Source organism: Perca fluviatilis, chromosome 9, assembly GCF_010015445.1.
Source record: "Perca fluviatilis chromosome 9, GENO_Pfluv_1.0, whole genome shotgun sequence".
Taxonomy (NCBI): Eukaryota; Metazoa; Chordata; class Actinopteri; order Perciformes; family Percidae; genus Perca; species Perca fluviatilis.
The window spans coordinates 40,771,779-40,799,681 of NC_053120.1; the positions used below are offsets into that span (position 1 = coordinate 40,771,779).

The window sequence follows — 27,903 nt, forward strand, 5'->3', positions numbered from 1 at the left end:
CTTTCTACACAAAGAATCAGGCAAAAGCACCACGTTACATCTTGTGTTTACCAGAGATCACCAGTGTTCATAAATTTCTTGGAAATAAGTAATTCAGCATAAAATCACATAGAAAAAGACTCAAGAAATCATAGTCGATTAAGACCAAGACGTCCAAATAGTCGACTTATCGACCAAGAGGGGGCAGCCCTAAAGCAAACTGCACAAACTAATCTGATGAGTAAGCATCTTACCGTCCAGGTGGCAGACTTTGCGGTGCTAGACTGCTGGAAAGACACATCAAAGGTGTGGGTCCCGGCATAATCTGTGTTGGATGGGATGGCAGGTGAGGGAGAAAGGGCATCAAAGGTGGAGCTGGGCTGGGCGTAGGGTGATGGGGCTGTCACATTGTTCTGTGCGTGGTCGTTGTTGTAGGGGCTGGTGGAGGTTGACCCGCCGTTCTGAATGTTCTGATCCATGCTGTTCAGCAGTCCCAGGTTTGTATACTGTGACTGGAGACAAAATGGAGGGGATGGGGGATAGGGGAGCAACAACAGAGGAATGTCTTCAGTCATTATGGGAGAATTCTGAGGTGCTTTAATCTGACAGAAAGGAAACAGGTTAACAATGAATCTTGACCATGTAAATAGGCAAATTGTTTTGTGAAACTTTAATGTAATTTATTTGTATAGCACATTTCAGCAAAAGGGCAATTCAAAGAGCAGTTAAAAACAATATAATATATAAAAACAGATAACACAAGATTTTATGACGCTAGTGTAGGACAATGTATAAGCCGATGCTATATACACGTAATCCACCCGCAATCCTGGCCGTTCCCAGAACGGCCGGTCTCACTGGACTTACTTTTTAATTCTCATTATATGCTTACAAGGGTTGGTCTGTCATCTGTTAGACTGATCTACATAAACATTTGAGAACATGACAAAATCTTGCTAGAATTAGCTTTTGGTATGTGGTGTCGTAGTTTCAAATGACACCAAGATACAGTTGGTAAATTACTACATAATACCACATAGATTCAGGTAAAATAATGATTGACCTTAAAATGCATGTTCAAGGTTTTTACTTATTTAAAAAAATATGGACCCTGAAAATGTATTTAGAATTAATTTACTATAAGAACACATAAAACTATTTACAGAAAATTGCATGTCAAGTGACGACGGAAGGTGGTGAAGGCTCACAACACACAACAGCATGTTACAGGAAGTGGAGATCTTGTTTCCAAAAAAAAGAAAAGGAGGAAAGTTCCATGGTATATCAGAGTAACATAAACCATCTTTCCTTGTGTTGTGTCTATGGTCTAGCTCCTTCCTTAAGCAACATGTTAACAACATGTTAATCACTGCCCTCGGATACGTCTATATTATAAAACTACTAAATCTGATTTTATAATTTAAACACTCAAATTACCTGCTGAGCCTTGCTTTTAGATCAATGTTGTGCTACAAACTGCACTACCTCGCCTTCTCATTCCATTTTCCACAGCCACAACTATTCAGACGGGAGGAAAGGCATTAAAATATCTGCCTTTAAACAGGATGGAGAATACACCTGGGTCGTAGCCAGCCCCTTCCTACTTGCTCTGCTTGCCATTCACCCCATTCCTTTCCATTTATAAACGGCACATTCCTGGACGAGGTGCCATGGCTCTTGCTCTTTAGACAGCCATTAATCTCTCCAGGGCCTCTTGTTTATTTCAAGCACGGCTGACCACAGCTGTCCGGCTCACACCCATCACACTGCCAGGTGTTAGTGGTGTGCCAGATGACCAACAAAACACAGACTAGGTAGGTTATTTAATTATTAATCAGGACAGTGACGTATGAAGCAATGTTGCTACTTTATTAGATACAGATCCACTCACACTCAGGCACAGACAGACACACCTGAAAGAGGTCAATCGAGTCAACCTCAGCATACTTGTGCAACAGCGCCACAGGCTACCTAGCTAGCTAGCTTTTTGAATGAGGGTCACTGTGTGTGTGGTGCAGGGCTGCTTAACCCCCCGGAAACAATGACACCAGGGCTTAGAAGAGCTTGTCTGGAGAACAATTATGCTGGTCATGCAGGTGTTAGGAGACAAGTGTTTTGTGAATGGACTGAACACACACACACACACACACACACACACACACACACACACACACACACACACACACACACACACACACACACACACACACACACACACACACACACACACACACACACACACACACACACACACACACACACAGACCCTCCAGCCTTTGGCAGTCTTCCCCAAACACACACCTTACAATGGGCTAATTACACACACATTTAAAGGTTTAAACTCATTGGGCTGAAGAGTGGCAATGTGCAGAAGAAATGTGAATGGTTCAAACTGGTGTGACTAAAAATAAGTTTTTCAGTTACTCAAGAATTTGTATTTATTTATTTTTGCCTATGTGAATTAACAGCAGGAAAATCCCTGTTTTGGGAACGAACAAGGTAACACAATTTCCAGTTTGGGCAATATTTTCCCGTATGAGAGGAGTCAGTGATCATGACCATGATAACAGAGTGAGTCTTTTGAAATGTGACACAATTTACTGCAATTGCACCGAGGCGCTCAGCCATTCAGAGATGACACAGCCTCCCCCGTTACCTGATGCAGGCATCTGCAAAGGGGAATGTGACAGGCACCAATTATCAATCTCAAATTATTATTCTAAAGAAAAGACTGATGCTGGAGACCAAACATAGATAAAAGCGGGGCCATAAAGCAGAATGCCTGACATAGAATACTTAACATTAAATGCAGGGCCCTGGACAATGCTTCTCGTGGTTTAAATGAATACAAGGATCAAAGATGAGAAAAAAAGATAAAGCCATAATTGACCGGATAGTGAGGCCCAGCAGTCGAGTCACACCTAACTCATCATGTTTTAATGTTTAATTGACTGGAAGTGGGATATCAGCCTTTAAAACGGTTGTGTGAGGGAGTTTAAGGCCTTCTATACATTTCCTTTCATCAGATCTGATTCCCCTATAATACAGCAACCATTTAATAACCACTTTAGCTGCTCTTAAAAATTCCTTGTTTATAGCTGACGCTGTATTTAGGCCTTTGGGATGTCAGGCTGTTAAGCAGGAACATTGTAAATCAGCAGCCTTGACATCCTCAACAGCCTTTAATAAGGTTTTTGAAAGGTTGTGCAGTCTGTTTGGGGCCTTCAAGCTCATTTCTTTGTCTGAGAAAAATGCTGGGGTAAGCATTTCAGGCCAACGGGAAAAGGAGTGATGGCTTGTTGATTATAGAACATAGGAATCTGAATGATCCAGGACACATATCAGAGACATTTCAAAAACACATGGCAGCACTCATTTAAAAGTTACTGCTAATGCCAACTTACTCAGTAAGGCATACTGAAGTATTCAAGGTATTCCTGGTTGTTGTTATAGTTATTGGTAGACCAATGGCCAAATTAATTAATGCAACTACCATGTCTTACTATGGACATGTCTGAATAGTAGGCTCAAGAAATATTCTTAAAATATAGTTGACTAAAGGTAAACCATGATCTCTGCAGCTTGTGGAGGGCTGTTAAAACATAGACTGCAAGGTCTGTGTCAGTTCAGTGGTTATGACTGGTGTCTGATTAATATGTTAGTTTGATTATTATCCCCACCAGTGTCACAGGGCATCATATATTCTGTGATCTACCAGTCCCTCTGCCCATAAGTGTCCTGATCGACACCATGAACGGCACACTGTTGTATAAATTGTAAATTTGCTTTACATTTAAGTTGGCCATGTTACTGCTACTACTGTTGGGTGGTCACACACAAAGTCTGAGCACTGATAAAGCCAGAGCTTGGGCGACCAATAGATGACAGAAACCAGAGCAGCAGACTTGGCCTGAGGGGGGAATAGCTCCCATTCCAGGCTCTCTGCTGACCCGCTCCCTGTACCTTGGGCCAGCATATAAGAGCATTGAGGGGACTGGGATGAGTGACCACAGAGGAGGGAGGCATTAAAGGCTCAACAGGGTTGGGGGTTGAGGTGTGGTTGGGTGGGGGTCTATCTACACCTTATACCTGCTGGGGTGGGCAGAGTAGGTGATTGTATCTACATCAACACACCATTAAAGCAATTACGATGGTGGACTCAACAGCAGCACCTTGCCAGCCACATTTTAATGGCTGCAGCGGCTCCCTGGAGACTGAGGACAGAGGAACCTGATACCTCACACACTGGAGGGATTGAGCTGGACACCACTTAAAGACCCCCTGCTCAACAACTTAAAAGACAGTGACCTGACACAGCTGCTATCTGCAACCTGCAATCTGAGAATCTATCAGCGCTCTCTTGCTCTGCTGTTTGGGTGCAGGATTTAGATGGTAAAAACACAAGAAGCCCGACACAATAGTTCACTAAAGCAATGACAAAGAAAGATGGGAGCCTTATCATAGAAGAGATACTGAAAGTGTGTATTTAACTGACAAACAACCTGGTTGTTGCATTCTAAGATACGGTTAAGAATGACGGGGCCTATCTTTCTCCTTGCTACTGTAACACGATGGTTAAATTAAATTGATGCAAACCTTACCATTTCCAAAATCACAATATTGCAAGGTTGCCTGATAAAATAAAAAGCTGAAAGTAACATCAGTACAAACTTCTTTTCATATTTCATTCAATTTAAAACATCCTTTAAGTATTTACCGTCGAGCTCTGCAAACACAGATGAATCAATCATGACGCTTGCACTTTCAAAGTGAAAAATGGGAATCAAACCTCTGTATTTTTTTTTTTCATACTAAGAAATTTAATGCAAATTGATGCATTTGCCATTTATTAGTTTTGTCTGTTAAAGAACAGAAGAACATTTATTAACGTCAGACATCTTGGAAAAAGACACTTGGTTCCCAAAAAAAGCAAGTGTAAACTCCTGGTCCCATAAGTATCCATCTCAAAATTTGTCATCAAATAAAGCACAAAATAATATCCGGATCATTTTATTAAGATACACTAAGATAATTGTCTACTCTATTTTTCATTCTTTATATTTTCCTTAGCTTTTCCATGAAAAGGAACAAAAAAAGTCTCCAGCAGAAAATCCATACCCTCCAAAGCCTTTTGGAAGTCAGATTTTCTCATTCGACATTTTAAATCTTTCGACAACAACAATCAGACACAAATAAATCACATAAACGGACTAAGTCAATGCCCAGCCGGATACAGCAGCAGCCATTTCACAAGGACATACAGTATTCAAAGCGATTCTCCAGCTGTTTACATTCCCCTGCTCTCTGTCTACCACACGCACACACGTGCACGCAAACACACGTCAAATGCAAAGCCATCTTTCGTACGTTAAGTCTTTCTATAGTAACTGTTACTTGATTAAAACAGGCTATTTATATTTTCTTTTACTTAATCAGCAAAAAGAATGCCTGGGTTACCCCCCAAAAAACATCCTGTGACAAATAATACACATGAACTGAAGATTTTGGATAATTTAGAACACTGACATAAAATTTAAGTCCTAAAAAACAAGGCCTTGAACTCTTGTGTGATATTTCACTAGTCCCACGGAGATCTGGGGAACCAACTAAAGGAATGGGTGCGATTGATGCTGCCCTATTACCAGTTCCTCTGCTGGTCTTACCTCGCTGTAAGATGTGGTGGACCCCGTCTCCAGGTACAACATGTTGGCGCTGAGATTGAGCAGAGCTGCTGCTGTTTGCTCCACTGGCTCCAGGATTCCACAAATCTCTTTCCCTTACTCTAAAAGAGTGATGTGGACTACAGATGCAAAGTGGACAAGCAGGAGCTTCTACAGGAATCTATGGGAAGGTCATATATACCGGGAAGAGAGGGGAGGGCTCTAAGGAGCTACCTGTCCAATACCTGAGTCCACACCCATCTTCAGGAGAAGCACAGTCTCCTTACTCGTCCTTTGAAGCTGTGCAGGGCTCCTCCAATGTATTAGTTGAGCAGCCAATGACTATTTCGTCCTGGTAGCAATGCTTAAAATCAACCTCAAGAAAATGAGGTCTTGCTTGCATTTTTACTTTATTTGCATTGTCCTTACTTACCCTTACAAAGCAAACATGGTAATCCAGATAAAGTAACATCAAAAACATACAACTATGTATACAATATTTTTATCTTCATGCACTGCCCTTACATCATTTCTACCCGTAAAACTTCATTTAAAGTAAGCCACGACAATGCATCCTTGAGTATATCTACACAGGTGCATGATATAAAAAACAAATCCAAATGGACAAAAATTCTATCAATGTGGATGACAATAAGAAAGATTAACACAATTTGAGTTGATACATTCAGAGAAAAATTCATTAGGCCAGCTAGCCCGGAGTGAGAAGTGGAGTCTGGGGCTGGGAGAGTACACCTCCAGTGCCTAGTTAGCATAAGAATTGCTCCCCTCTGCAGCCCCTAAGCAATCCTAATGCAGAAAAACAATGTGACTCCTGTAGATTGCTTGTATATATCAGAGATGACTGATGTAGATCTGTTTTGGAAACATGCATTGTGTGTAGATACTGCAACGGTGCTAGCCCTGAACAGCTCTCTAGAAATTTGACAGTACCAATACAATTACCACATGAATTTAAGAACTATTTGGCCTCACACATTTATTTTCCATATTTTACCTGGGGAGCTAAAACCCTTGCATTTAACATTGAAAAAACCCTAATTTACAACAAATTACAAAAAACAGCCTATTGTTCCTTTCAGCAGACATGATTTTGAAACCAAAAATTTAAATAGTTGCTATTAAATCTCCTACACGCCAGAGCTATTTGCTAAACAAGCAAAAATTCCATCTGTAGGTTTGTATATTTATAACTTGTAAGTGAAACTAGATCCGAATGTGCAATCATCTACTGTAAGAGCAATATGGAGTAGAGTAATACTACAGATGTAAACATGAGTGGATAGTGCTAGCTGCACTGGTAGATGACAAAGGAGGAGACTGGTCAGTGGAGCAATATCACTTCTATTACAGAACCACAGGGCTAAAACTCTTGCCCTCTGGTCAGAATAATTTAAGAGCTGTCTGAAAACTTAAGCACAGCTATGACCTGAAGTCAGTGTCTCCAATCACCAGCCACACCCTGGCCGGGCCCTGGGGCTCTGAGCCTACAGGTCAGCCTGTCACAAAGGCAAATCAACACTTTAAAGGGGCCCAATTCAATGGCCTCCCAAGGTACCCAGGCTTCAATGAAGACCTTTTGAGTGTGACAATTAGTTTAACTAAACAAACTAATTATGTTAAAACAACATTGCCATCTGAAAAGCAGATAGAGTACTCAGCGTAAGGGTGAGGCTGTAGTAAAATATAGAACAGTAGCTGTAACAGGGCAGGACAGACTTAGTATAATGGATATATAATGCAGCTGAGACTCATGTGGCAATAAACTGCAGTGGGTAAATCAACACATAGCCTAATCTTTTTAAATGTCATGCCTTTCTTCCATAATTAAACAGAGAAGACAACAACAAACCAATAATGAAACTAATCCTAAAATGATGCTTGTTTGTGGCACAAAGTCATTCTTAGGCTTTGGACTGTGGATAATAATTGAAGGACCCTAAAACCGGTTCACAGGTATTACATTGCCTGCCTATTCCAAACGCTATACTCAGACAGTGCAGTCACATCTCTTTTAGCAGCATCACCTCAGATGCTCCAGCGGCAAGAAACTAAGAAGAGAGTCGGAACAGGCAGCAGCTAAAGATCTGCAGATCCTGGGGCTCAGACAAAAGAAGCTTTACTAAAGTTTGTCCCTTTAAAGAGCCTGTTCCTTAAGTCAGCTAGATTAGTTTAGTATCAAGTGTCAGACTGCAATAGCTGGGAAGGCATAGACACCTGCCCTGAAAACAGCGTAAGCTCCCATCCACACTGACATACACAGGAAGTCAATGGAGAGAGAGAGAGAGATAGAGAGAGAGAGAAAGCATCACTTGGGTGGCAATTCCTAAAACCCCAACAATCAACTGCCACCAAATCCTGAAATGCTCCTGTTTAAAAGAAATAAACTTAAGCTGCTTTAGATAAAATTAATTTACCATCTGGACTATTTGATTTAAAAAAACTGCCGGAAACAAGGAAAAGAAAACACTAAGAACTGAGCAATTAATCAGCCATTATTTTATTAGTAATTAATTAGTATTTGGTATGTGGCTTGTGTTCAAGCTCTAATTAAACCGCTGCAGAGTCAATTTTCAGTATCAGGGGTAATATATATATATATATATATATATATATATAACCCTGCATGCAGCGGTTTAATTAGAGCTTGAACACTTGGCCTAATACTTTTTTATTATCAATAGTGATAATAAAAAAGTATTAGGCCAAGTGTCAACTCAAAGAGCTGTACAACAATCTAATTCTAATTTACCCTAAACCTGACACAAAAAAAAGGCAAATAGATGTTTTTAGTTCTTTACTTATGTTGCTGCTGCTGTAATATGTAATAAGTGGAGGGAAAATGCAACCTAGTCACTATCGACAGCAAGATGGCGCCTGTGTTTGGTTTGGCCGCTGCTGCATCACATCTGTGTCAACTTTCCATGTCTGTACTCGTCTTATTTGTTGTCATATCAGCCCTATCGTCTAACGACTGTATCTCTGCTACTCGGACTTATGATCGACGATCGTTATTGGACATCAGAGTGTCTATGGAAAGACTCTTTGAAAGCTGGGAAAGTTTCCGACAAACTTTTCCGCCCCCCCTCGTGTGTCCTCCCTCCTCACCTGAGTACTGGCTCCTGTTTACATCCAGGAGCCCTGGTAATCCCAAGAAGAGACCGCGGAGACGGGGCTGCAGAGCTGGAGCTCAGGTCAAGACAAGGCGAACTTTCTGGACGGGAGTTCTCTGGCCTTGTCGCGGAGAACGGTCCCGGTGGTTGCGGCAGGTTTCCCTCCAGGAAACTGGTGGAATTAGGCCCACTCCCCCAGCCGCAGTACCCTCGGATGTTTCTGCCCGTTGGACGGGTGCCTCTTCTGTCCCAGCGAGTGTGCTGGTGGGAACGTGGACCCGCCCAGTCTGCCCGATGCAGATTGTTGCTGTACTGTCTGACCAGAGACTGACCGCCGCCGCAGCTGGAGATCACGCATCGCGGCTGGCTGTTTACGGTCCGTCGGCAAAATCAGCTGTTGAGGATGCCGGTCTGCCATCATCATTACGGCTTGCCTTGCTCAATGCTCGTTCCATTTCTAAAAAACTTTTATTCTCAACGAGCGTTTACTAGTGAGAATATGGATTTTATGTTCCTTACAGAAACGTAGCAAAGGGAAAATTAGTTTGTTCATTTAAATGAGCTCTGTCCTGTTGGCTGCTCTGTTACTGGGACGCCCCGCATGGCACGCCGTGGAGGTGGGCTTGCTGCTGTGCATCGTGACAGATTCATATGTAGAGCCATAAACTCTGAAAGTTTTTCCTCTTTTGAATCACAGATGCTCAAAGTAGGTTCTTTTAAAACTTTTTATAGTGTGTTGATCTATCGCCCTCCCGGCCCGGCAAACGTCTTTCTTACTGATTTTACTGACTTCCTGTCGTCTATCATCAAACTGGAAAAGGTCTTAATTATTGGAGACTTTAACCTGCATATTGATGATTCTACATGTAACACAGCTGCTGATCTCCTTTCTATCACAGACTCTTTTAATTTTACTCAACACGTTACTGGACCTACACACATTAAGGGTCACACCCTGGACCTTGTCTTCTCTCTTGGTCTAGATATAGCAAATGCACGGTGTGTGAAGATGTTCTGTGTGAGTGATCATAGTTGTGTGTTTTTTGAGATTAACTTTCCTCTGGATCCTCCGCCCCTGAGAATTAGGGCCCGAAAAGCGCGATTATAAATCATGATGCTGCTGAGAAGTTCTCTGCCTTGTTCGACCCATGTTCTCTGATGGGATGCAGTGATGCAAATGTTTTTATCCAGTCTTTTCATACTCAGTGTTTAACAATTTTAGATAAAATAGCACCTGTTAAATCAAGCATTATCCCTCATAAAAAATCCTGTCCTTGGATTGATGAAACAATCCAAAGTTTTAGGAGAAATTGTAGAAAAGTTGAACGTCTCTGGAAAACTACTAAACTTGTGGTTCATAGGATTCACCTTAAGGAACTAAGGGTTACTTTAAACGAGATGCTGAGAAAGGCCAGAACTTGTTTCTTTTCTCAGCTTATATCCTCAAATAAGCACAACCCCAGAATTTTATTTGACACCATTAATGCTTTAGTGTCTCCTTCTGGCCCACAAGCAAGTGTGTCTTCTAAATCCGACTGTGATGAATTCCTCCACTTCTTTGTGAATAAGATCAGAGATGTTAGGACCAACATCTTACCATCACTTCCTCAGAACTCTGCATGTCACTTGCCTCCCGCTCATTTTTGGTCCACTTTTAAACCTGTGACACTGAATGACATAATTTCTCTGCTACAGACTTTGAAACCCTTATCTTGTCCTATGGATGTTGTCCCTACTGTGCTATTTGTTCAAGCTTTTGACTCCATTGGCCCCTGCATTGTTGAGATGCTAAATACCTCACTTTTAACTGGTGTCGTTCCTAGTTTTTTAAACATGCTGTTGTTAAGCCTGTACTTAAAAAGCCCACGTTGGACCCACTTCAACCTAAGAACTACAGGCCAATATCAAAACTACCTTTCATGTCAAAAATTTTAGAAAAAGTTGTAGCAGAGCAACTCACCCTTTTCTTAGAGAAGCACAAGCTGTTTGATAAATTCCAGTCTGGTTTCCGAAAAGGCATTTCTACGGAAACTGCACTTTTAAAAATTTTTAGTGATATTATGATGTCAGCTGATTCAAAGGATTTTACAGTTTTGGTCCTATTGGACCTTTCTTCTGCGTTTGACACTATAGATCATACCATTATGATAAATAGACTTCGTGATTTGGTTGGTATGTCTGGATCAGTTTTAAAATGGTTCTCATCCTACCTTTCTGGTAGACGTTTTAGTGTTCAGGTTAATCAGATATTGTCTGAAACTGCAGAGTTGTCGTGTGGGGTACCTCAGGGGTCTGTCTTGGGACCTATTCTGTTCCTCTTGTATATTTTTCCTTTAGGACAGATAATTAGTCAATTTGGAGACATATCGTACCATCTCTATGCGGCGGATGATATCCAACTTTACTGTTCTTTTAGGAGGAAACTGAGTTCTCCAAACTGTCATCTTTAATAAGCTGTTTGTCTAGTATCAAACAGTGGTTATGTGACAACTTTCTGCTTTTGAACTCAGAAAAAACTGAAACTCTAATTATTGCCCCTGAAAGTCGTATCCCTGAGATAAAGCATCATATTGGGGACTTAGGCTTGTCTGTCCAGCCGAGTCTCAGGAGCTTAGGTGTGGTTTTTGACTCAGCTATGTCGTTGGATCACCACTCTAAACTATTAGTTAGGAACTGTTTCTTCCACCTGAGAAATATCTCTAAGTTAAGACCACTTGTCACTAAGGATGAATTAGAGATGATCATTCATGCTTTTATTTCTTCACGCTTCTGAGTAAGAATCAGCTTTATCGTCTCCAGACTGTTCAGAACTCTGCTGCAAGGCTTTTAATGCACATTAACAAAAGAGCACACATCACGCCTGTTTTAGCAGCTCTTCACTGGTTACCAGTCCAGTATAGAATTCAATTTAAAATCCTGGTCATTACTTTCAGAGCCTTGCACGGTCAGGTTCCTTCATACATCTCTGATTTGATACAGCTACATACCCCCACCGAGTAGTCTGAGATCATTAGGTCAGATGCTATTAATGGTTCCCCGCACTAATTTTAAAACTAGAGGTGATCGGTCATTCCAAGCAGTGGCTCCTAGGCTGTGGAATGACTTGCCTCGCTACGTTGTGTGGATTCTGTCGAATCTTTTAAGGGGCAGCTGAAGACTCTGCTGTTCAAGCAGGCTTTTGCTTAGTCGATGGGTTTTCTATGGTTGTTTGTTATATTTTCTGTTTGTATTTCAATGTGCTCGTATTGTGACTTCTTGTGTTGAATTGCATTTCGTTGTGAAGCACTTTGTGATTTTTATCTGTGAAATGTGCTATACAAATAAATTTTACTTACTTACTTACTTATCCCCATTAAGGGATCAGGAAAACACTGATATACTCAGACATAAATGGATAATTCCAACTTGATGGCAATGCCATAAATCAGTATTTCATTTTCATACATTCACTGTTGTCAATCCATTTTGACAACCATGCTCAATGACCACTGATATTTGAAACTTTTTAGGAACTAAGGGGAAATTATTTTGCACTTTGACCGCAGGAAAACAGTTCTACTTTTGGATTCGGACCATGGGTTTCTGCCTTCAAAAGTCCAACATAAGTTCTTTCCAATAGGCAAAGAACTATCAAGGTGGAGATTAAAGTACTGAACATTTCTGAGTGGGCAAACACTAGCCACACGATGCATTAAAGACTGCAGGAAAGCACTGGCTGCAGCAAGAATCAGCATTAGGACTAGGGATGGGAAGTTTGTTTAATGTTGATGTTTAAGGGACAGCTATAAAATGTGTTGAATCTACAGTAAAAAAAATAAAAAGAGAAAAATTAAATTCAGCTCTCAGTTTTTCTATACTTTACATACTTAAAGGGGTGATAGAATGATTATACAGGGTATTTCACACTGTTCCTTATGGTCTCCTAATGGGGTATGTAACATTAGTTGGGCTGAAAATGGCCTGGTTGATATTTTACTGGCCCTTATGCATCCCCGTGTTTTGGCCCTATTTGTAACAAGAGCTTTTCTTCCAAATATGGTATGCTCATGAATATTTAGATGAGCTGCGCGCTGCTTGGTTGAGCCTTATCCCCGTACACACACGTAGAGACGCATGCTGATTGGTTGAGCGAATCCCCATACACACACATTAGAGACGCGTGCTGATTGGTTGAGCGAATCGCCATACACACGCATTAGAGACGCGTGCTGATTGGTTGAGCGAATCTCCAATACACATACATTGGAGACGCGACAGAATCTAATATTCCAGACACTACAATGTTTCGTTACCAAATTCACTTCTGAGACTTTTTTATGCGAGAAATCAACTATATAAAGCTCAAATATGGGCCGTTTTACAAAAATGGATGGCTAATTGCAAATTTGGTAAAACTGTGTGTTGGAGTTGAGCGGCCGGTGCTGCCTGTGTTGCTGCCTCGCCGCCCGGCCTGACTTCCTCCACAGACCCCGGCCTGCTATGAGCTCGATTGAGCTCCGGTACGGCTGCTGCAGCCCACAGCACCTCATACCCGCGCAAAGTCACCGTTTGGGCTAATGGACTAGCTACCAAACGCCGCTGCCCTGACAGAGCTCCAGGGCCTGCAACTCCTCTCTTCCTGCTAGCTAAATGGCCCGTTGTGTGAGTGTGAGAGTGAGAGCGCGGTCAGCGAGCTTGTTACACCAGCAATCTCTTACCACATGTTACACACGTCACGCCACTTAGCTATACAACATACCTAAATGTCTTATAAAGCTAACAACGGTGTCCGATTTCAAGTTAATGAATATTTGTGAAGTTTAGGTGTTTCGTTAGCTGCGACTGTCCCTTCAATCCTAGCTGTATGTAGCTACAAATCACGGATAGTTAGCTTCATTTTCGGCGTAATTCGAGTATATTTACAGTTTGAATTTCGTCACACCACGTATGCAACATCTAACTAAATGTCTTATAAAGCTAACAACGGTGTCCGATTTCAAGTTAATGAATTTTTGTGAATTCCAGAGGAATTCTAAGAGGAGGCTAACTAGCTCTCATTGATAGAGCTCCATCCAGCCGCAGGCTCTATCGATGAGACTCACGGACAAGAGGCGTTTATTTCCCCAATCGTTTGTTTAAACAACTCAACACATTATAATTACACACATTAAAAGAGTAACTGGAACCTGTGGTAACAGATTGCTGGCGTAACAAGCTCGCTGACCGCACTTTCACTCACATACACCGGGCATTTAGCTAGCAGGAAGAGGGGAGTTGCAGGCCCTGGAGCTCTGTCAGAGCAGCGGCGTTTCGTAGTCCATCAGCCCAAAACGGTGACTTTGCGCGGGTATGGAGTGCTGCTCCATCAGGCCGGGGTCTGTGAAGGAAGGCAGGCCGGGCGGCGAGGCAGCAACACAGGCAGCACCGGCCTCGGAACTCCAACACAGTCGGACAAAATTTGCAATTAGACATAAATTTTCGGGAAAAAGGCCCATATTTGACCTCTACATAGTTGATTTCTTGCATAAAAAAGTCTCAGAAGTGAATTTAATGGTAAAATAGCAGATGAACAATGTATACAATTTCTGAGATCTGCACGACCTAGATTCAGAAGACTAACTGATCTCAGGTCAGTTGTGTAGCCTATGCAAATGTTGGGGTGTGACAAAGAGAGAGACTAGAGCCAAATGAGGAGGAGCCGCAATAGTTGACGTCAACTATGGGGCTCGTTGAGATTCGCCCGTTTTCAGATGCAGTTTCAAATTGTGAGATTTGCAGAGAAAAGAGGTGTCAATGGGATTTAGAGGTTCTATGTATGTCCTAGTTACCCACTAAACTGTCATTATTCAACTATGACAAGGTAAAATCGGTTTTGCATTCTATCACCCCTTTAAGGTAAAATAAAATGTAGATACTTTGGAAAAATATGTTTTGCCTTTCTGGTGTTTTCAATCTGCTTTCCAACATCCTTTCAAACAGCAGTACATTTCGAATATCTCTGTGTTGTTATCTTGTTGCATGCAAAAAGTACACTTTTAAATCGGTTATTGGGTCGAATTTGCCTAATCGCCACAGTTCTTCAGATAAAGTGAAAATGTAAACAGTAAAACAAAAAAATTGAACTTTTAGTTCCTTATTTGATTTACAAGCTCCTTAGTTCTTAGAACTACGAATAAACAAAAATGTATATTCTAACCAAAGCTTGTCCCATCATTGAGAATGGCCATTTCTGATATGAAATAAAACTATACATCTCTAATATTGCTGTTTAATGTCATGTGTTCTTCACTTCAAACAACTGACTTTTTGAACTAAATGTACTATTTTACAACTAACAGAGACATGTTTTTCTCCCCTGAATCCACCTCAGTCTACTTTAACTCTCATACATGTTGAAAAGTATTGTATTAAAATTCCAGATTTATATATATATATATAAAAAAAAAAAAAATCGATATGGATAATTGGTGTTTTACAAAAGAAATGTATGGGATTACTGCTGAAGATTTATTCATGCACTTTCTCTCAAAGGGTGTGACCTACACAATTTTCAGTTGAACCTGGTATGATATAATGCTGCTGTATAAAAGGAAAAGTTAAATCTGGTCTAAGCTGTAAGAAAGATATAGGATATATCTTTAGGATATAGGATATATAACAGAAAATACAAGAGATAAGGGTAACAGGGGCATCCACAGTCAGATGAGGTCTCATTCTGACTCAACAGTTAGTCAAGTAAGCCGTGGCAAGCACTCATTCCTTGGAACTACACCTTAAAAAACACTTGCGTGCTGGAGGCAAACTGGTGGAGCATGACAAAAGTACAAAAAGAACTTATTATGGTTGGTATTTAATGCACAGGCTTACTTTGCATTAATATAGCAGTCCCTAATTATTAATCCAAGTTAAGGTTAAGTTTGTGCTTGTTGTTACTGAACTTTAAAAAAAAAAACGTGTAAAACTAGTGTTGTAGTTTGAGAGATACAGCGACCTAAAACAACTGCATGTTCAGACAAATAAAGAGCAAGATGGACTGCTAACATACTTTTTTCAGGTAAGGTGGATGTAACCACTCATAAAGACTTGCTTTGAAAATAAAAATGATGAAAACATCTGATGCTGACATGGCAGCGGAAATTATTGCACCACAAGTGGCAGATTCTTTTCAGATGACAGCATTACCATTAGATTTACATTCTGTTAAAATTAGGAAACAGTGGAGAAAGCTGATCAGCTGCTTAGACATTAAACTAGCCATCACACATAAGACACACAAGGTGTGGTGAAAAAAGCATGAATCCAAACACAAACATGTAATTAGATCTCAGAGAAGCTGTGTGTTGATTGAGCTACTCTGCTGCAAAGTTGTTTCAACTCTATTCTGTGTCTGTTCACCTGCTCAACACTGCATCTTCCACGCACAGCTGATCAGAGCTTTATCTGCGTGTAAAATCAGCTGTTTGGGGTAGGATATAGCGTTTCTCCTGCCACTATTTCTGCTACATTCCTTCATGTTATTCTACCCTGTGCTTGCTCCTCTCCTCCTCCTCCCCCCCTTGTTGCCGCCCCCCACCTTTACATAGAAAAGACACGTACTGATAGATGAGAGCTGGGACCTTTTGCAAGAGAGGCAGGTGCTGCATTAAATTGTTGCCCTGCAGCTTCAGAAAAAAAATATCCAGAAAAAAAAGGAATTTCAGATTAAACATAAACCCTACACAATACAAATAAGTTCCCCAGGGCACTAAACAGTGAGCTGCATTCTAATGACTCATGAAAGAGGCACACCTCCACATGGGTGGAGAGGAGGGGGGGTTTTGCCCACCTCGTCTTTTCATCAGAACAGACACCAAAGATTGGGGCTTGGTGATTAGCAAGCAGCCTTGGCAGCGAGCTCTTCGCCCCACACGGATGCTGCCCACGTTGCTAGCGTGCCAATCACCACACTACGCCCCTCTTTGGTGTGGAGGAAAGTGGTTGGTGGGGGGGTGGGGCCATTAATCACCAGTTCAAAAGAGCAGCGGGCCCCCTTGGGGGATGTGCAGGGTAACATTACTCAGCTCCTTTAACAAAAATTTTATTTGCTTTTTTTTTCCGCCCTGGCTGGACAACAGCATTCCTACACTGGGAGGGGAACATGCACATCATCTCTCAGTAGCAGAACTGGCAAAGAGAAGTCCCTCACTACAGGTCATCAACATCTAAACAAAACGTAAGGCAACATAACCTAAAAACATCTAATACCAGAAAAGTTTTTTTTCTACAATTTGACTGCACTATAAAGTGAATGTGAAAAATAAATCAAGCTAAGAATCCCTGTTTCAGTTGATTTTGATTTAAAAACTTTAAAAAATGAAATTTCAGTACCTAAAGCCCATCAGCCATGTGAATGTCTAAATGCCCATTCTACTATCAACAGACTCTCTGAGCGCTACCTGTCTTAGAGGGGCCACCCAGGTCAAGCACAACTCTGGCTGAATGAGATAATATCATCACCTTACAGACAACATCTCAGACGAAAAACAGATTAACCAGCCTGATGCACTGGCTGTTAAACAGCTCGGCACCACTTTTTCACAACTGTCCTGGGGAAATTCCAATGTTGATATGAAAATTAAAAGTACATTTTGTACCTATGGAATTTACCAACGGAAGTCCCATTAACTCAGAATGAAAGTAATCACAGATGCTACTATGTTGTACAGAGACTATGCTGTTTTTATTGAATCATTTAAAAGGTAAATAGGAGCATTCTGTAAGGCATCACTTCTATGTTTTAGAATTAACTGGTTAAGAAAGTATATTGTTTGGTCTCACAAAGCATAAAACTGACAGGTTTAAAAAAAGAGAACTATTTGTAAACCATCCATATTGTGTCTGTGAAGGGTACTGACTCAACACTTATTCAGATGGAAGTTGGTACAGCCAGGGCCAGAAAGGTTATTGCTTGAACTTTATTCCACAGACAAAATAGGCACAGCTCAGTTTACATAAAAAACAATAGTTTCAGGTGAATAGTAAGGTTTACTAGTTGTCTAGCATATTACTTGTTGAAGGACTGAATAGGGTCATATAATAGAGCTCAACAGTGACCGCCCCTCTGGTTCCAGAAGTGATTTTCCCCATTCAATTGCTCCGTTGACGTTTTTAGAAAATGCTCATGTAAACAGTTTTTAGTCTGGAACCAAGCCAACCAGCTACGAGACGAATCTTGACCGTAAAACTTTTGATTTGGTTAAAGAAAACATTTTTTTTTTTTTTAAATCTGTTATTATTGTAAATAATATAATAAAATATATTTAAAATTAGTGTGCAAGTAGTAAAACAATACAAACGTAGACGGGGCAAAAATAATTGGTTTGGTCCACTGCCTGCATTTCCCCTTTACATCACCTTCAGCGGCCTTTGCAGTTGAGTTTAGCCGACAAAAGGTGACTGTCCTGCGGCAGCGACAGTTTAGACACCAAAACGTCTAGTTAAAATTAGAAAAAAGTGGTCGTGGTTTGGGTTAAAAACACTGGTCCTATGTCCTATACAAGTACAATTTTGGCTGTACTAATTGTGTCACCCATTGTACACCCATGGTTGAGCTATATAATGATGAGCAGGTCATGTTATTTTGAATATTGTTAATTTTACATATTTCTTATCTTTTGTTATGGTGGGTCTGAGGCAGCAGGAATTGCTTGTGAAAGACGATTAAAATGAAAACTGGTGTTTTGCTTGAACAGTAAACCTACGTACTTACAGTGAGCGTCTCATCTGGCTCATGCATGGTTATGCAGTCCATACTGATCTGAATGGTATTTCCTGCAGACACATCAGTTGGACTGTCTTTGAAGTTCAGCTCAATGGGCTGGGCTGAATGGATGGCAGATCTGAAACACAAAAAGACAGATTATACTGAGAATAGTTGGTTGATATACACACTTTTTTTCTTAGTCTGTTACATTTGTATGTTGTTGTTTTTGTAGTGTTCACTCACTGGTCCAGCATATCAAACAGCTGATTGAACACATCTTGGCTGAAAAAGTCCGTTGTCTGTGCTGACTGATTCTGGGACATGGTGGTCAGGAATGAGCTCTCTCTCCAGGACAAACGAGACGAAGGGTCCCTGAGTCTGCAAGGAGACAGAATCAAACACAATCACATTCATTTTACTACTCATATTGCAAAAAAAGCAATACTTACTTTTACTATTGGCATTTTCAAAAATGGCAAAACTATTTTAATAGGTAGTTTTAGAAGCTGCAATGTCAGCAAACATTCAACATAAATGTTGATGTGCAGGGCTGAGATTTGGCCACCCAGTCAGTGGAGAAAAAGAGGAGGAGGAGTCCTGCTGGCAGCCATTCATGAAGAGCACTTCCATTGTGAAGAAGTCAGCCTGCATAATACTGAATATTTGTACTACACATAATGGTGATTATGCACCATTCAGACAGAGGCACTTTGACCTGCTCCCCTGAAACATTACACCTGCTTCAGAGCTCAGCCTGCCATTGTTCCTGCTGAAGTGGCGCACGCTGCAGTCTGAGACAGGCGGAATTCCCCCCACAGTCTATATGATAGCACTGCTGCAACTTCTGGTATGTGTACAGCTGGACGGGCTTGGGGGGCGAGAGGAGATGGGGGGCCATAATCTGAAGCTGGCACTATTTTGGGTTTTGGAATTCCCCAACACTGCGTGGTGAATGATATTAATACCTGACTTACAAACACAGGCATATCTAATGAAGCAAATAATTTAACTTATGCAGGAGGTACACATGGAGTGTTGCATTTAGAATAAAGGTTCATTAAGTTTGCAATGCCCAAACATAACCAGAAAAAAATTAGATGTAAGAGATTAAACATACAGATCATTCAGTTTGGGGGCAAATTAAAATATAGTCAATTTAAAAGCGTTTGCAATATAAACACCACGTAGAGGCTTTGACTGCTTAAGAGGAGCAATGATGATGTACAACTACTGGGAATAATGGACTTATACTCTAGCTCATCTTGTGTTGAAACTGAACATGTACACTGTTTTTCATGCTTTGTACCTGTCAATTAAACATGTCAAGCACATTAGTGAATACACGTGTTTGTGACTATTGAAAGGAATAACACAAATAGTATTTTGACAGGCTAAATGCACTCAAAATGTTGTAGTAGGGTAGGGTAAAGTAACAAATATTGACAATGTATACATTAAAACGCTCTATAAATCAGTGAACTGTTAGCCAATTCATGAATCAAACTGATTGGATATGTTGGCTAACTTAAAATATGAGTTAACTAACGCTAGCTTGCACGTACCGTTACGTCATGTTAAGAAAATAAACATTTTCGCCAATCTAATTTGGTTAAAGAAACGGTAACAGCTAACACTAGCTAAGTCGTTTTGTAACAATAACCATTATATACAACAAATATATCTACCATGCAGCTTTAACATGAATTTAATAACGTTAACTTAAGGTAAATTGCAGCTTGTTGACTCAAATGTTAGCCTCTTTAGCAAGAGTTAGCCTCATTTCATTTTGAACAGGTAGCTAACATTAACTAGCACAACTATTGGTCATTTTAGCTCAATTCCCCTTAGCTGGCCAAGCTATTATTTAGGATACATTTCTGCCTTGGCTTGGTATCTTTCCAGCACAATTTGCTGTGCCTGCTGGAGTTTATTTAACCTAACGTTACACTTATTGTAGGAAATGCTAGCTTAAAGCCGTGTTACCTTCTGCGTCGCGAGTTTAACTAAGCCTGTCTGATCTTGTCCCGGTTCCCTGTTCATGGAAACTAGAGTCTCGCGGCAGCACAGGGCAGATGCCAACAGATGTTTTTTATATTTGTAAAATCTCAAAAAATCTGCTTAATTAAAATGTTGCAGCACTATTCATTCATCAAACACACTTATTGTTGTTCTATATTTGTGATATAATGCAAAATAATTGTATTTGTAAATCATTTTAATTTAGACATAGCCTACCGGTAGCTTACTTTTGCCTCAGCAGCTTGTCTTTGGAATCAACAAATATAGGCCAAAACTGAAAATGATGTAGGTTATATTTCTTAAATATTTAAGATTGTACTGTAGCCTATATTAGACTTCGGACAGTTTTAATTTGACTATTACAACAAAGGACAAGGATAATTGCAGAAGATCAACATCTACAATGTAAATCGAAAGACTATGGGTTTCGTAGTCTATACATGCATCATAAATCCATCCAAAAAAACAACTTGAGTGGATGATTTAAAAAGCAAATAGCCTAGGTAAATTGCAGATGGAGCAGGTGTGGCGTCATTTCTGTTAATGGAGAAGGGAGGGTCAAGGTGTGGTCCTACTGACCTCTGCCTCAGTTAATGTCCCTTTGATTTTGGCTTGAATATATATTTAAAATTGGCAGAATTGATTCAACTGTCACCTCATTAACTTGTCTAAAAGACTGTTGAGCATTGCCTGTTGACTGGTTAAAATCCAGAATATAATCACAAACGTTGTGCATCAGGTTCAATGTATAGTCACATTTTCATCATAATAAAACTATAGCCTACACCTGATGCCATGTGCTTTAAACAGTTTTTAGCTGTGTTGCATGTTTTCTCTGCAGTTGCATACCATGTGTGCATGGTCCTGTTGGAATTGTACATATTGGATAGAGTTCAAAAACGCATCATGTCATCAAACTAAGAGCAAGGCCTTTAAACAATAAGTAAAACATGTCCATGGTAAGAGTGGACAATATTAATTTATAAAATTTGAATAACAACATATCATAAACATACGTTCTTTATTGTACACATGGACACCCTTTTTTTAAAAAATCTATTATTAAAACTATTTTTAAATATATTTAGCAGGTTTATCTGTTCAAATAGATGGGTTTATCCCTATTCTGGGTGTTGTTTGTCTGCTTTTGGGTGTCTGGTTACTCAGAGAGTCTTTCAGTTTAGCCTGAGGCGAAGGCTGTTCAGCATCCACTTAAAGACAGTGCAGCGCCTCCAGACGAGACTGGGGCAGAGGTCAGCACTAAACAGGGGTGGCTATTGTCTCTTGGCAGGTTGGGCACACCGACCGATGAAAATGCAATCAAAACAAACAGCCCAACCGATCGGGGCCCTTCTCCTGTGTCTTTATTAATCACTTGTTCAAAGGCCTAAGACCTTCTCCCCCTCATCTGTCAGCCCCGGCTGGAAGAGGGACATGACTTCAAAACAATAGAAAGCCCCAACTTTTCTCCTCTTCTCATCCCCTTACTTTTTTAGAAGTGAAACAGTCTGAAGTCAAATCCTCTGGGGCAAAAAGGACAGGCACAAATTCCTCTAAGGTTTGGAATGCAAAAAGAACAAGAGAGGAGGTGAAAACTAGTGGACCAAAAAGATACCTTGATGCTTGAAAGCTGATCAAATCTAAAAAGCAACACCACAGAAAAATGAATGCTTCCAAAACATCCCTTTTTCAAAAATAGACTAAAGAAGTAGCAGGTTTTATTTGAAAGCATCATGTAATACGTTTTAAAGCTGCAGCAGTGTAGTTCAACTGTGTACTCAACTTTCTCTTCAATCAAAGCAGAACATTTGAAGCACAATGATGACTTTAAAAAGTGTGATTGTCAAACACAACTACAAGGACACATGGCATTGTGTTGAAAGTGTCAAAGAGCACACAGTACATCATGTTTCTGCACACTATTGCACACACAAGGACAAGGTGTAAGAAAATGATATAAATATATATTTAATATAAATTATTATGAAACAAACACAGTGAGATAAATGAATGAAGTAGCGCAGATGGAAGCTTCTAAATAGTATTGACAAAATCAAGGTTTGTTTGATTTATTTTGTCATTGGAAGACTACATGAACGTGTGTCTGATCACGAGTGAAATTAAGAATTATGATTAAACATGCTTGATGTAGTTATGAAGTTATTTAATACTTTGCTTTGCTTCATGTGTGTATATATATATATATATATATATATATATATATATTGAAAAACTGTTCAAATAAGAGATGTACTGAATGTTGATATCTAGATAGATAGCTGTTATATTGATAAATTGATCTAATTGGTTATTGATTATATTGGTTGATACATTATTTTTGTTTAATCCCAGTATTTTGTGCATTTTAGCAGTTGTATGCAATGCCTGTTAGCAGCAATTGAAGTTTGTATATTATGTTTATTTAATTGTTGGCACATATTGGGTCTTCTTTTTTTCTATTTTCTTCTGTTTGATGTTCTAATGTGCTTCATAATTACTTTATTGTTTTAGTTGCATTGATATGATTTTCTGATGGTGAGAATGTTTTTTTCTCCGGTAACATACTTTTTTCTTTTTGTCTTGATGCCTGTGCATATAAATAATCTTAAAAACTCTAAACTAAATGTATAATCTCAGATGTCAAAGAAACAACATAATGTTCTGGCATCATGTTATCATCCTAACTTTGGTATTGACCTATTGAGACATTATGGGCCAAGATATACGGGATTCAAAATTGGGCTGCAATTAGTAATTCAGTCATCTATCATTTTGGATTTAAACATCTGCAAAACACCTGACATCTTTTGAATCACAACATGCATTTACATTGAAAAGGCCATAAAGTCATCTTCAGTTAGGATCAGGAGAAGACCAAGCAACCGCGATTGTCATGTAATCCGTTGGCCACTTTGGCCCTGGTGGCCCTTTACACATGCATTGTTGCCATAAGTATACCGCACTTAAATATATATCAGGACAGAGCAGCAGCTGAGGATCCAGGCAGACACAACTGTTTTCATGTCGCTTTGGACCTCCAGACAGAATCAGTCTGACTGGCAGTCCAGGTCAAACAATGAGTCATTTTGTCAGTTTTAATAAGTCAGAACTTAGTCAAAGGGTAATTATACATGTAAATGTTTGTAGCTAAGTACACATTTCCCATATTTGTATCCCATGTTAAATCAATTCAATGTTAATAAAGATGAGTGTGCTGATGCAGGATTTAATACCTTTTTAAAAAAAAGGATTTTATAATCACATGGCTTCATATATATCGTAATATTAAGGATAACTAATTCTGTAAGTCATCAGTTGATATAACGTATGTACTTACCGATGAAAGGGAAACTCTGGGTAATACTGCACAGCTGTGTAAGGTGAATTCATGTTGTCAAGCCAAACGTCACTTTACTGAACTCTTCAAAATGATCAGCTTGTCATAAAGGCACCTGTTTCAACGGCTGTGCATGAGCTACAAGAATAAATACAATTAATGAAGAAGAAAAAAAACAAAATAAAAAAATAAATAAAGGCCTTGATTAAAGTGCCGGAGGGTACAGTGCAGAGTGGAGAACGTTTGAGAGATGAATTTGAATTTAGGTATTTTTTCTTAGGCTAGCCTACAAATAGGAGGGGCCTGTGTCAGCTCTCTGACCAATCCCCAGCTACAGTTGTACAAGATATCACTCACTCTCAGTTGCTAGGATATAGATATCAAGCAACTACATTTGACCCTGCGCCTCCCCACCCGGCGAACACAGCTAGCCACTATCCTGAAAAGCTCACCCCTACCCTGCTATGTGTTTCTCTTGCCAGTTGTGATATTTCCACCCAGATTCCCCAGTGGCTTTGTGGGTTGAGGGCATGTCTGTTGCATCAAACTTCTCACCAAGGCTCGGGAGGCTTCGAGCATGCTGAATATTGCCATGAACACACTCTGAACAGCATTGTGTGCCGATTCAGCAAAGATTCAGTTAGTGAAACAACAACAAAATCACCCAAATATTTGATTGTAAGGAAGTGAAATACTCTTTTTCTAAGATCTCAGATGTCTAATGAGAAATTAGAGGAGGACAAGTTGGCCATTATTACCTCGTAGATCCTCTTTAAGCTTGAGCGGAGATAAACAGACACCAGACGAAACACGATGCGGTTTTAAAAAATCTTTACAGTAGCCTACATCCCAGCACATACTTCCAATTCAAAATCAGTCTCTCTCTCTCACCCTAACAGTATGACACCGTAAACCTAGAGGTCTTGTGTGGTTTTCAGAGATGAACCGCAGATGAATCAGCAGGCTAAAATAAAAAGGTAGGGTCACAGCGGGGGGAATGATAATAAATAGATGTGGTGTATCCAGGGAACACAAACCTCTAAGCTGCTCTCTTGTACTTTTAATAAAGAGATACAGTCTCTCTCTCTAGCCTCTGACTGCCTGCTGTGCGCCCACTGACACAGATACAGCAGACATGTACGCTGTGGGCCAACCTGGTGACGTGACATTGGGCTCATACAGCTGTTATTTGAAAGATATAATCTACCGCAGCACAAGCATTTGCTATGAAACAAGATTTCATATAAAAATTGTCACACTCAGCCAATTACTTAACAAACAAGCCTAAATTATACACAGATATTTCATAAGGAATATATATTATCTTCCATTTATTTCACTGCGAATTAAATCTGGGGATCCTAATTGCCAATTAAAACTGTAGCATGTGTGAATCCATTTTGTTTTGGAGATATATTAAACAAGACTAAGAGTCTACAGTAGCGGCTCTCTGCAGCAGGGCTTTGAGCCAAATGCTAATGTCAGCATGCTAACATGCTCACAATGACAATGCTAACATGCTGATGTTCAGCAAGTAATGTTTACCATGGCCACTATCTTAGTTTGGCCTGTTAGCATGCTAACCTTTAACTTTATTTAAACTTTATATAAACTAGAACTTTTTTGTTAACACAGAACCATTTGAGAAGCCGCGATTGGAAACTGTTTAATAAAGGCCAGGCCCTTTCAAAAAAATACCTGGCAGGTGATTGGATGAACCATCTGTCTATCACATTCTCTATTGTTGTTGTGAACAAACAGTCGCAGCCGTCACAAACACCTGTCCGTTACCTTCCATTATCTTTGTGTCTGAATTTTAACCTCCGGTGGATTTGTGAGGACTATGGTTAACTGCTCCTCAGATCTCTGCAGGGTAAATCCAGACAGCTAGCTAGACTATCTGTCCAATCTGAGTTTTCTGTTGCACGACTAAAACTACTTTTGAACCTACACACAAGTTCTTTCCTGAGGCTATTTAGCAGAGGCACCGTGGCTCCGTCCGGAGCTTAGCGTCACCCAAGACGATTTGGTTTAAAGAAACGGCAATAAACCAGAGCATGTTATTCTCCCATCCTGGAATGCTGTGTGGACTAGCCAGATCCTCCTCCGCAGCGCTGTGGAGGAGGGTCTGGCAAAGTGAGACTACTTAAGAGACAAGATATATGTTATTCTCGCGTGATCTATATAGATATAAGAATCCAGCTGCCGTGCAAGGTAAGCTAACTTTGGCTTATTAGCACTAAACTCAAAGTCCAGCTTAGCCTGATGGGAATGCCGTTACTTTTGCAGGTATTTGATCATAAACTAAAGGATTGGACAAATGAAAATGTTGACCTGATGATGGCACTAGAGTCTAGAAGTGCTAAGGAATCATTAGCACAGGGAATTTGTGATCATTCATCGATACTAGTTCATTCAGGGAGACATGAATCTCTACCAATTTTCATTTTGATCAACCCAATAGTAATAGAGACATTTGACTTAAAAAAAACAAAATGCCAATTCATGGTGGCGCTAAACAAAAAGTCAGAGGATCACCAAATCATTAGGATTCATCCTCTGGAGACCACGAATGTCTGTACAAAATCTCATGGTGATCCATTCAATAGTTGTTAAGAATTTTCAGTGCCGAACAAAGTGGACTGACCGACTAACACTGCCATCCATAGAGCCATGCCGTTAGCGTGACTAAAAATACATTTTGCAACAGTTTGATCATAAATGTGTGTAATAAGGTTTAATCCTCCACACTGTTGTTGTCATCTTTGGATAAGATGAGTGCGACAAATTGGCTACTAGTTAATATCAAAATTGAAATTAAATCAAGGAAACCTAGTGTGTATATCTTTAGTTTTCTATACTATTTGGTTTTGCCTTTCATTTGCACTATTTAGAAGTTATTATTGTATTGTATAAATTACTTATCTTTTTTTATCTTTATTTGTATATATTACGTGACTTTTATAGTATACTTGTTGTACCTGTTCTTATCGCACCGTGGGTTGTAGAGAAATGTATTTTCGATTCCTCTGTATGTCTGGCACATATTGCAGAATTGACAATTAAGTTGACTTGACTAGAATTTTACACCGGATTTGGATTTAAGTATCTAAAAATGTGATATGATGTCATAAAAACAAAACGTTATTCTTAATTCGTCACATACAATTGACAGTACAATGTAGGCAAATTCAATTACTGCATTTGACTCATTCTAAGTATTAGGAGCAGTGGACAGCTGTACATACAGCATCCGGGGACCAACTTGGGGTTTAGTATCTTACACAACAATATGTGCAGTCAGTCACTTTGACATGTGGTCGAGTGAGCCTGGGATCAAAAATCACCAATCTTGTGGTTGAGGGGCAACCACTCTGCTACCATACCGTCACTTTGAATCAAATTCTCTGACAATAAAAAGTTAATACATGGATAAAATATAGAAAAGTTGGATGTCAAACTTTGAGGAAGATACCATTGCTGTTATCATGTGCACTGAATCACAACACTGCACTGTGACGGTCTGCCTGTCTAAGCAACTATTCCCCATGGCCACCGCTGTAAACATCAGTTGTTGTTAACCAGCTTGCTCTCTTAAATAAAGTTTCCCAGTTTAATCTCTGCTCACAACTACAGTAAACATGCACTTGTAAAACCTCTGGGCAATTATTATGTTATTAATACAACAAATATCCTCTAATAAACCTTTTACACACGCTGTAGCTTTGACCATGTCTACCTCTCAACATAACAAGGACAAACTGACCTCAAGATGTCATTAAATCTGATATTTACAGCGACATCTGAAACCCTTACATCATTAATTACTCTAAGGCCCCGGCGTTGGGAACCAGTCACCAAACCCCTATTACTTCATTTGAGATGTATGTGTGTTTATGAGTTGGCAGCTACGTCAGTGACAGCTCAGATACTGTCATCAGTAGGAGTGCACATATGTCTAATGTGCTTATTATTCTCGTAAGGCTCTGATTTGTGAGCGCTAAGCTCGCTCTAATCTACAATGTCGGCAGTCAAAACCATAGATGGCAACCAGCC

At 40.0% G+C, this 27,903-nt stretch overlaps 1 protein-coding gene across 6 annotated transcripts in view; it reads right to left on the minus strand.

Moving 5' to 3' along the window:
- Nucleotides 1-23,915, minus strand: part of tp63 (tumor protein p63) — a 42,101-nt gene extending 18,186 nt beyond the window's left edge. For 2 of the 6 annotated variants that reach the window (XM_039811813.1, XM_039811818.1), the window contains exons 1-4: nucleotides 23,848-23,900; nucleotides 18,735-18,869; nucleotides 18,498-18,627; nucleotides 234-491 (exon numbers count right to left, since the gene is read on the minus strand). In XM_039811813.1, the coding sequence (XP_039667747.1) occupies nucleotides 234-491; nucleotides 18,498-18,627; nucleotides 18,735-18,869; nucleotides 23,848-23,900 (576 nt within the window). Of the gene's footprint in view, nucleotides 1-233; nucleotides 492-5,642; nucleotides 5,823-18,497; nucleotides 18,628-18,734; nucleotides 18,870-20,474; nucleotides 20,530-23,847 lie in introns of those variants that run through there. The other 4 variants (XM_039811817.1, XM_039811816.1, XM_039811812.1 and 1 more) reach the window with 3 other exon arrangements.
- Between the last annotated feature and the right edge of the window lie 3,988 nt (nucleotides 23,916-27,903).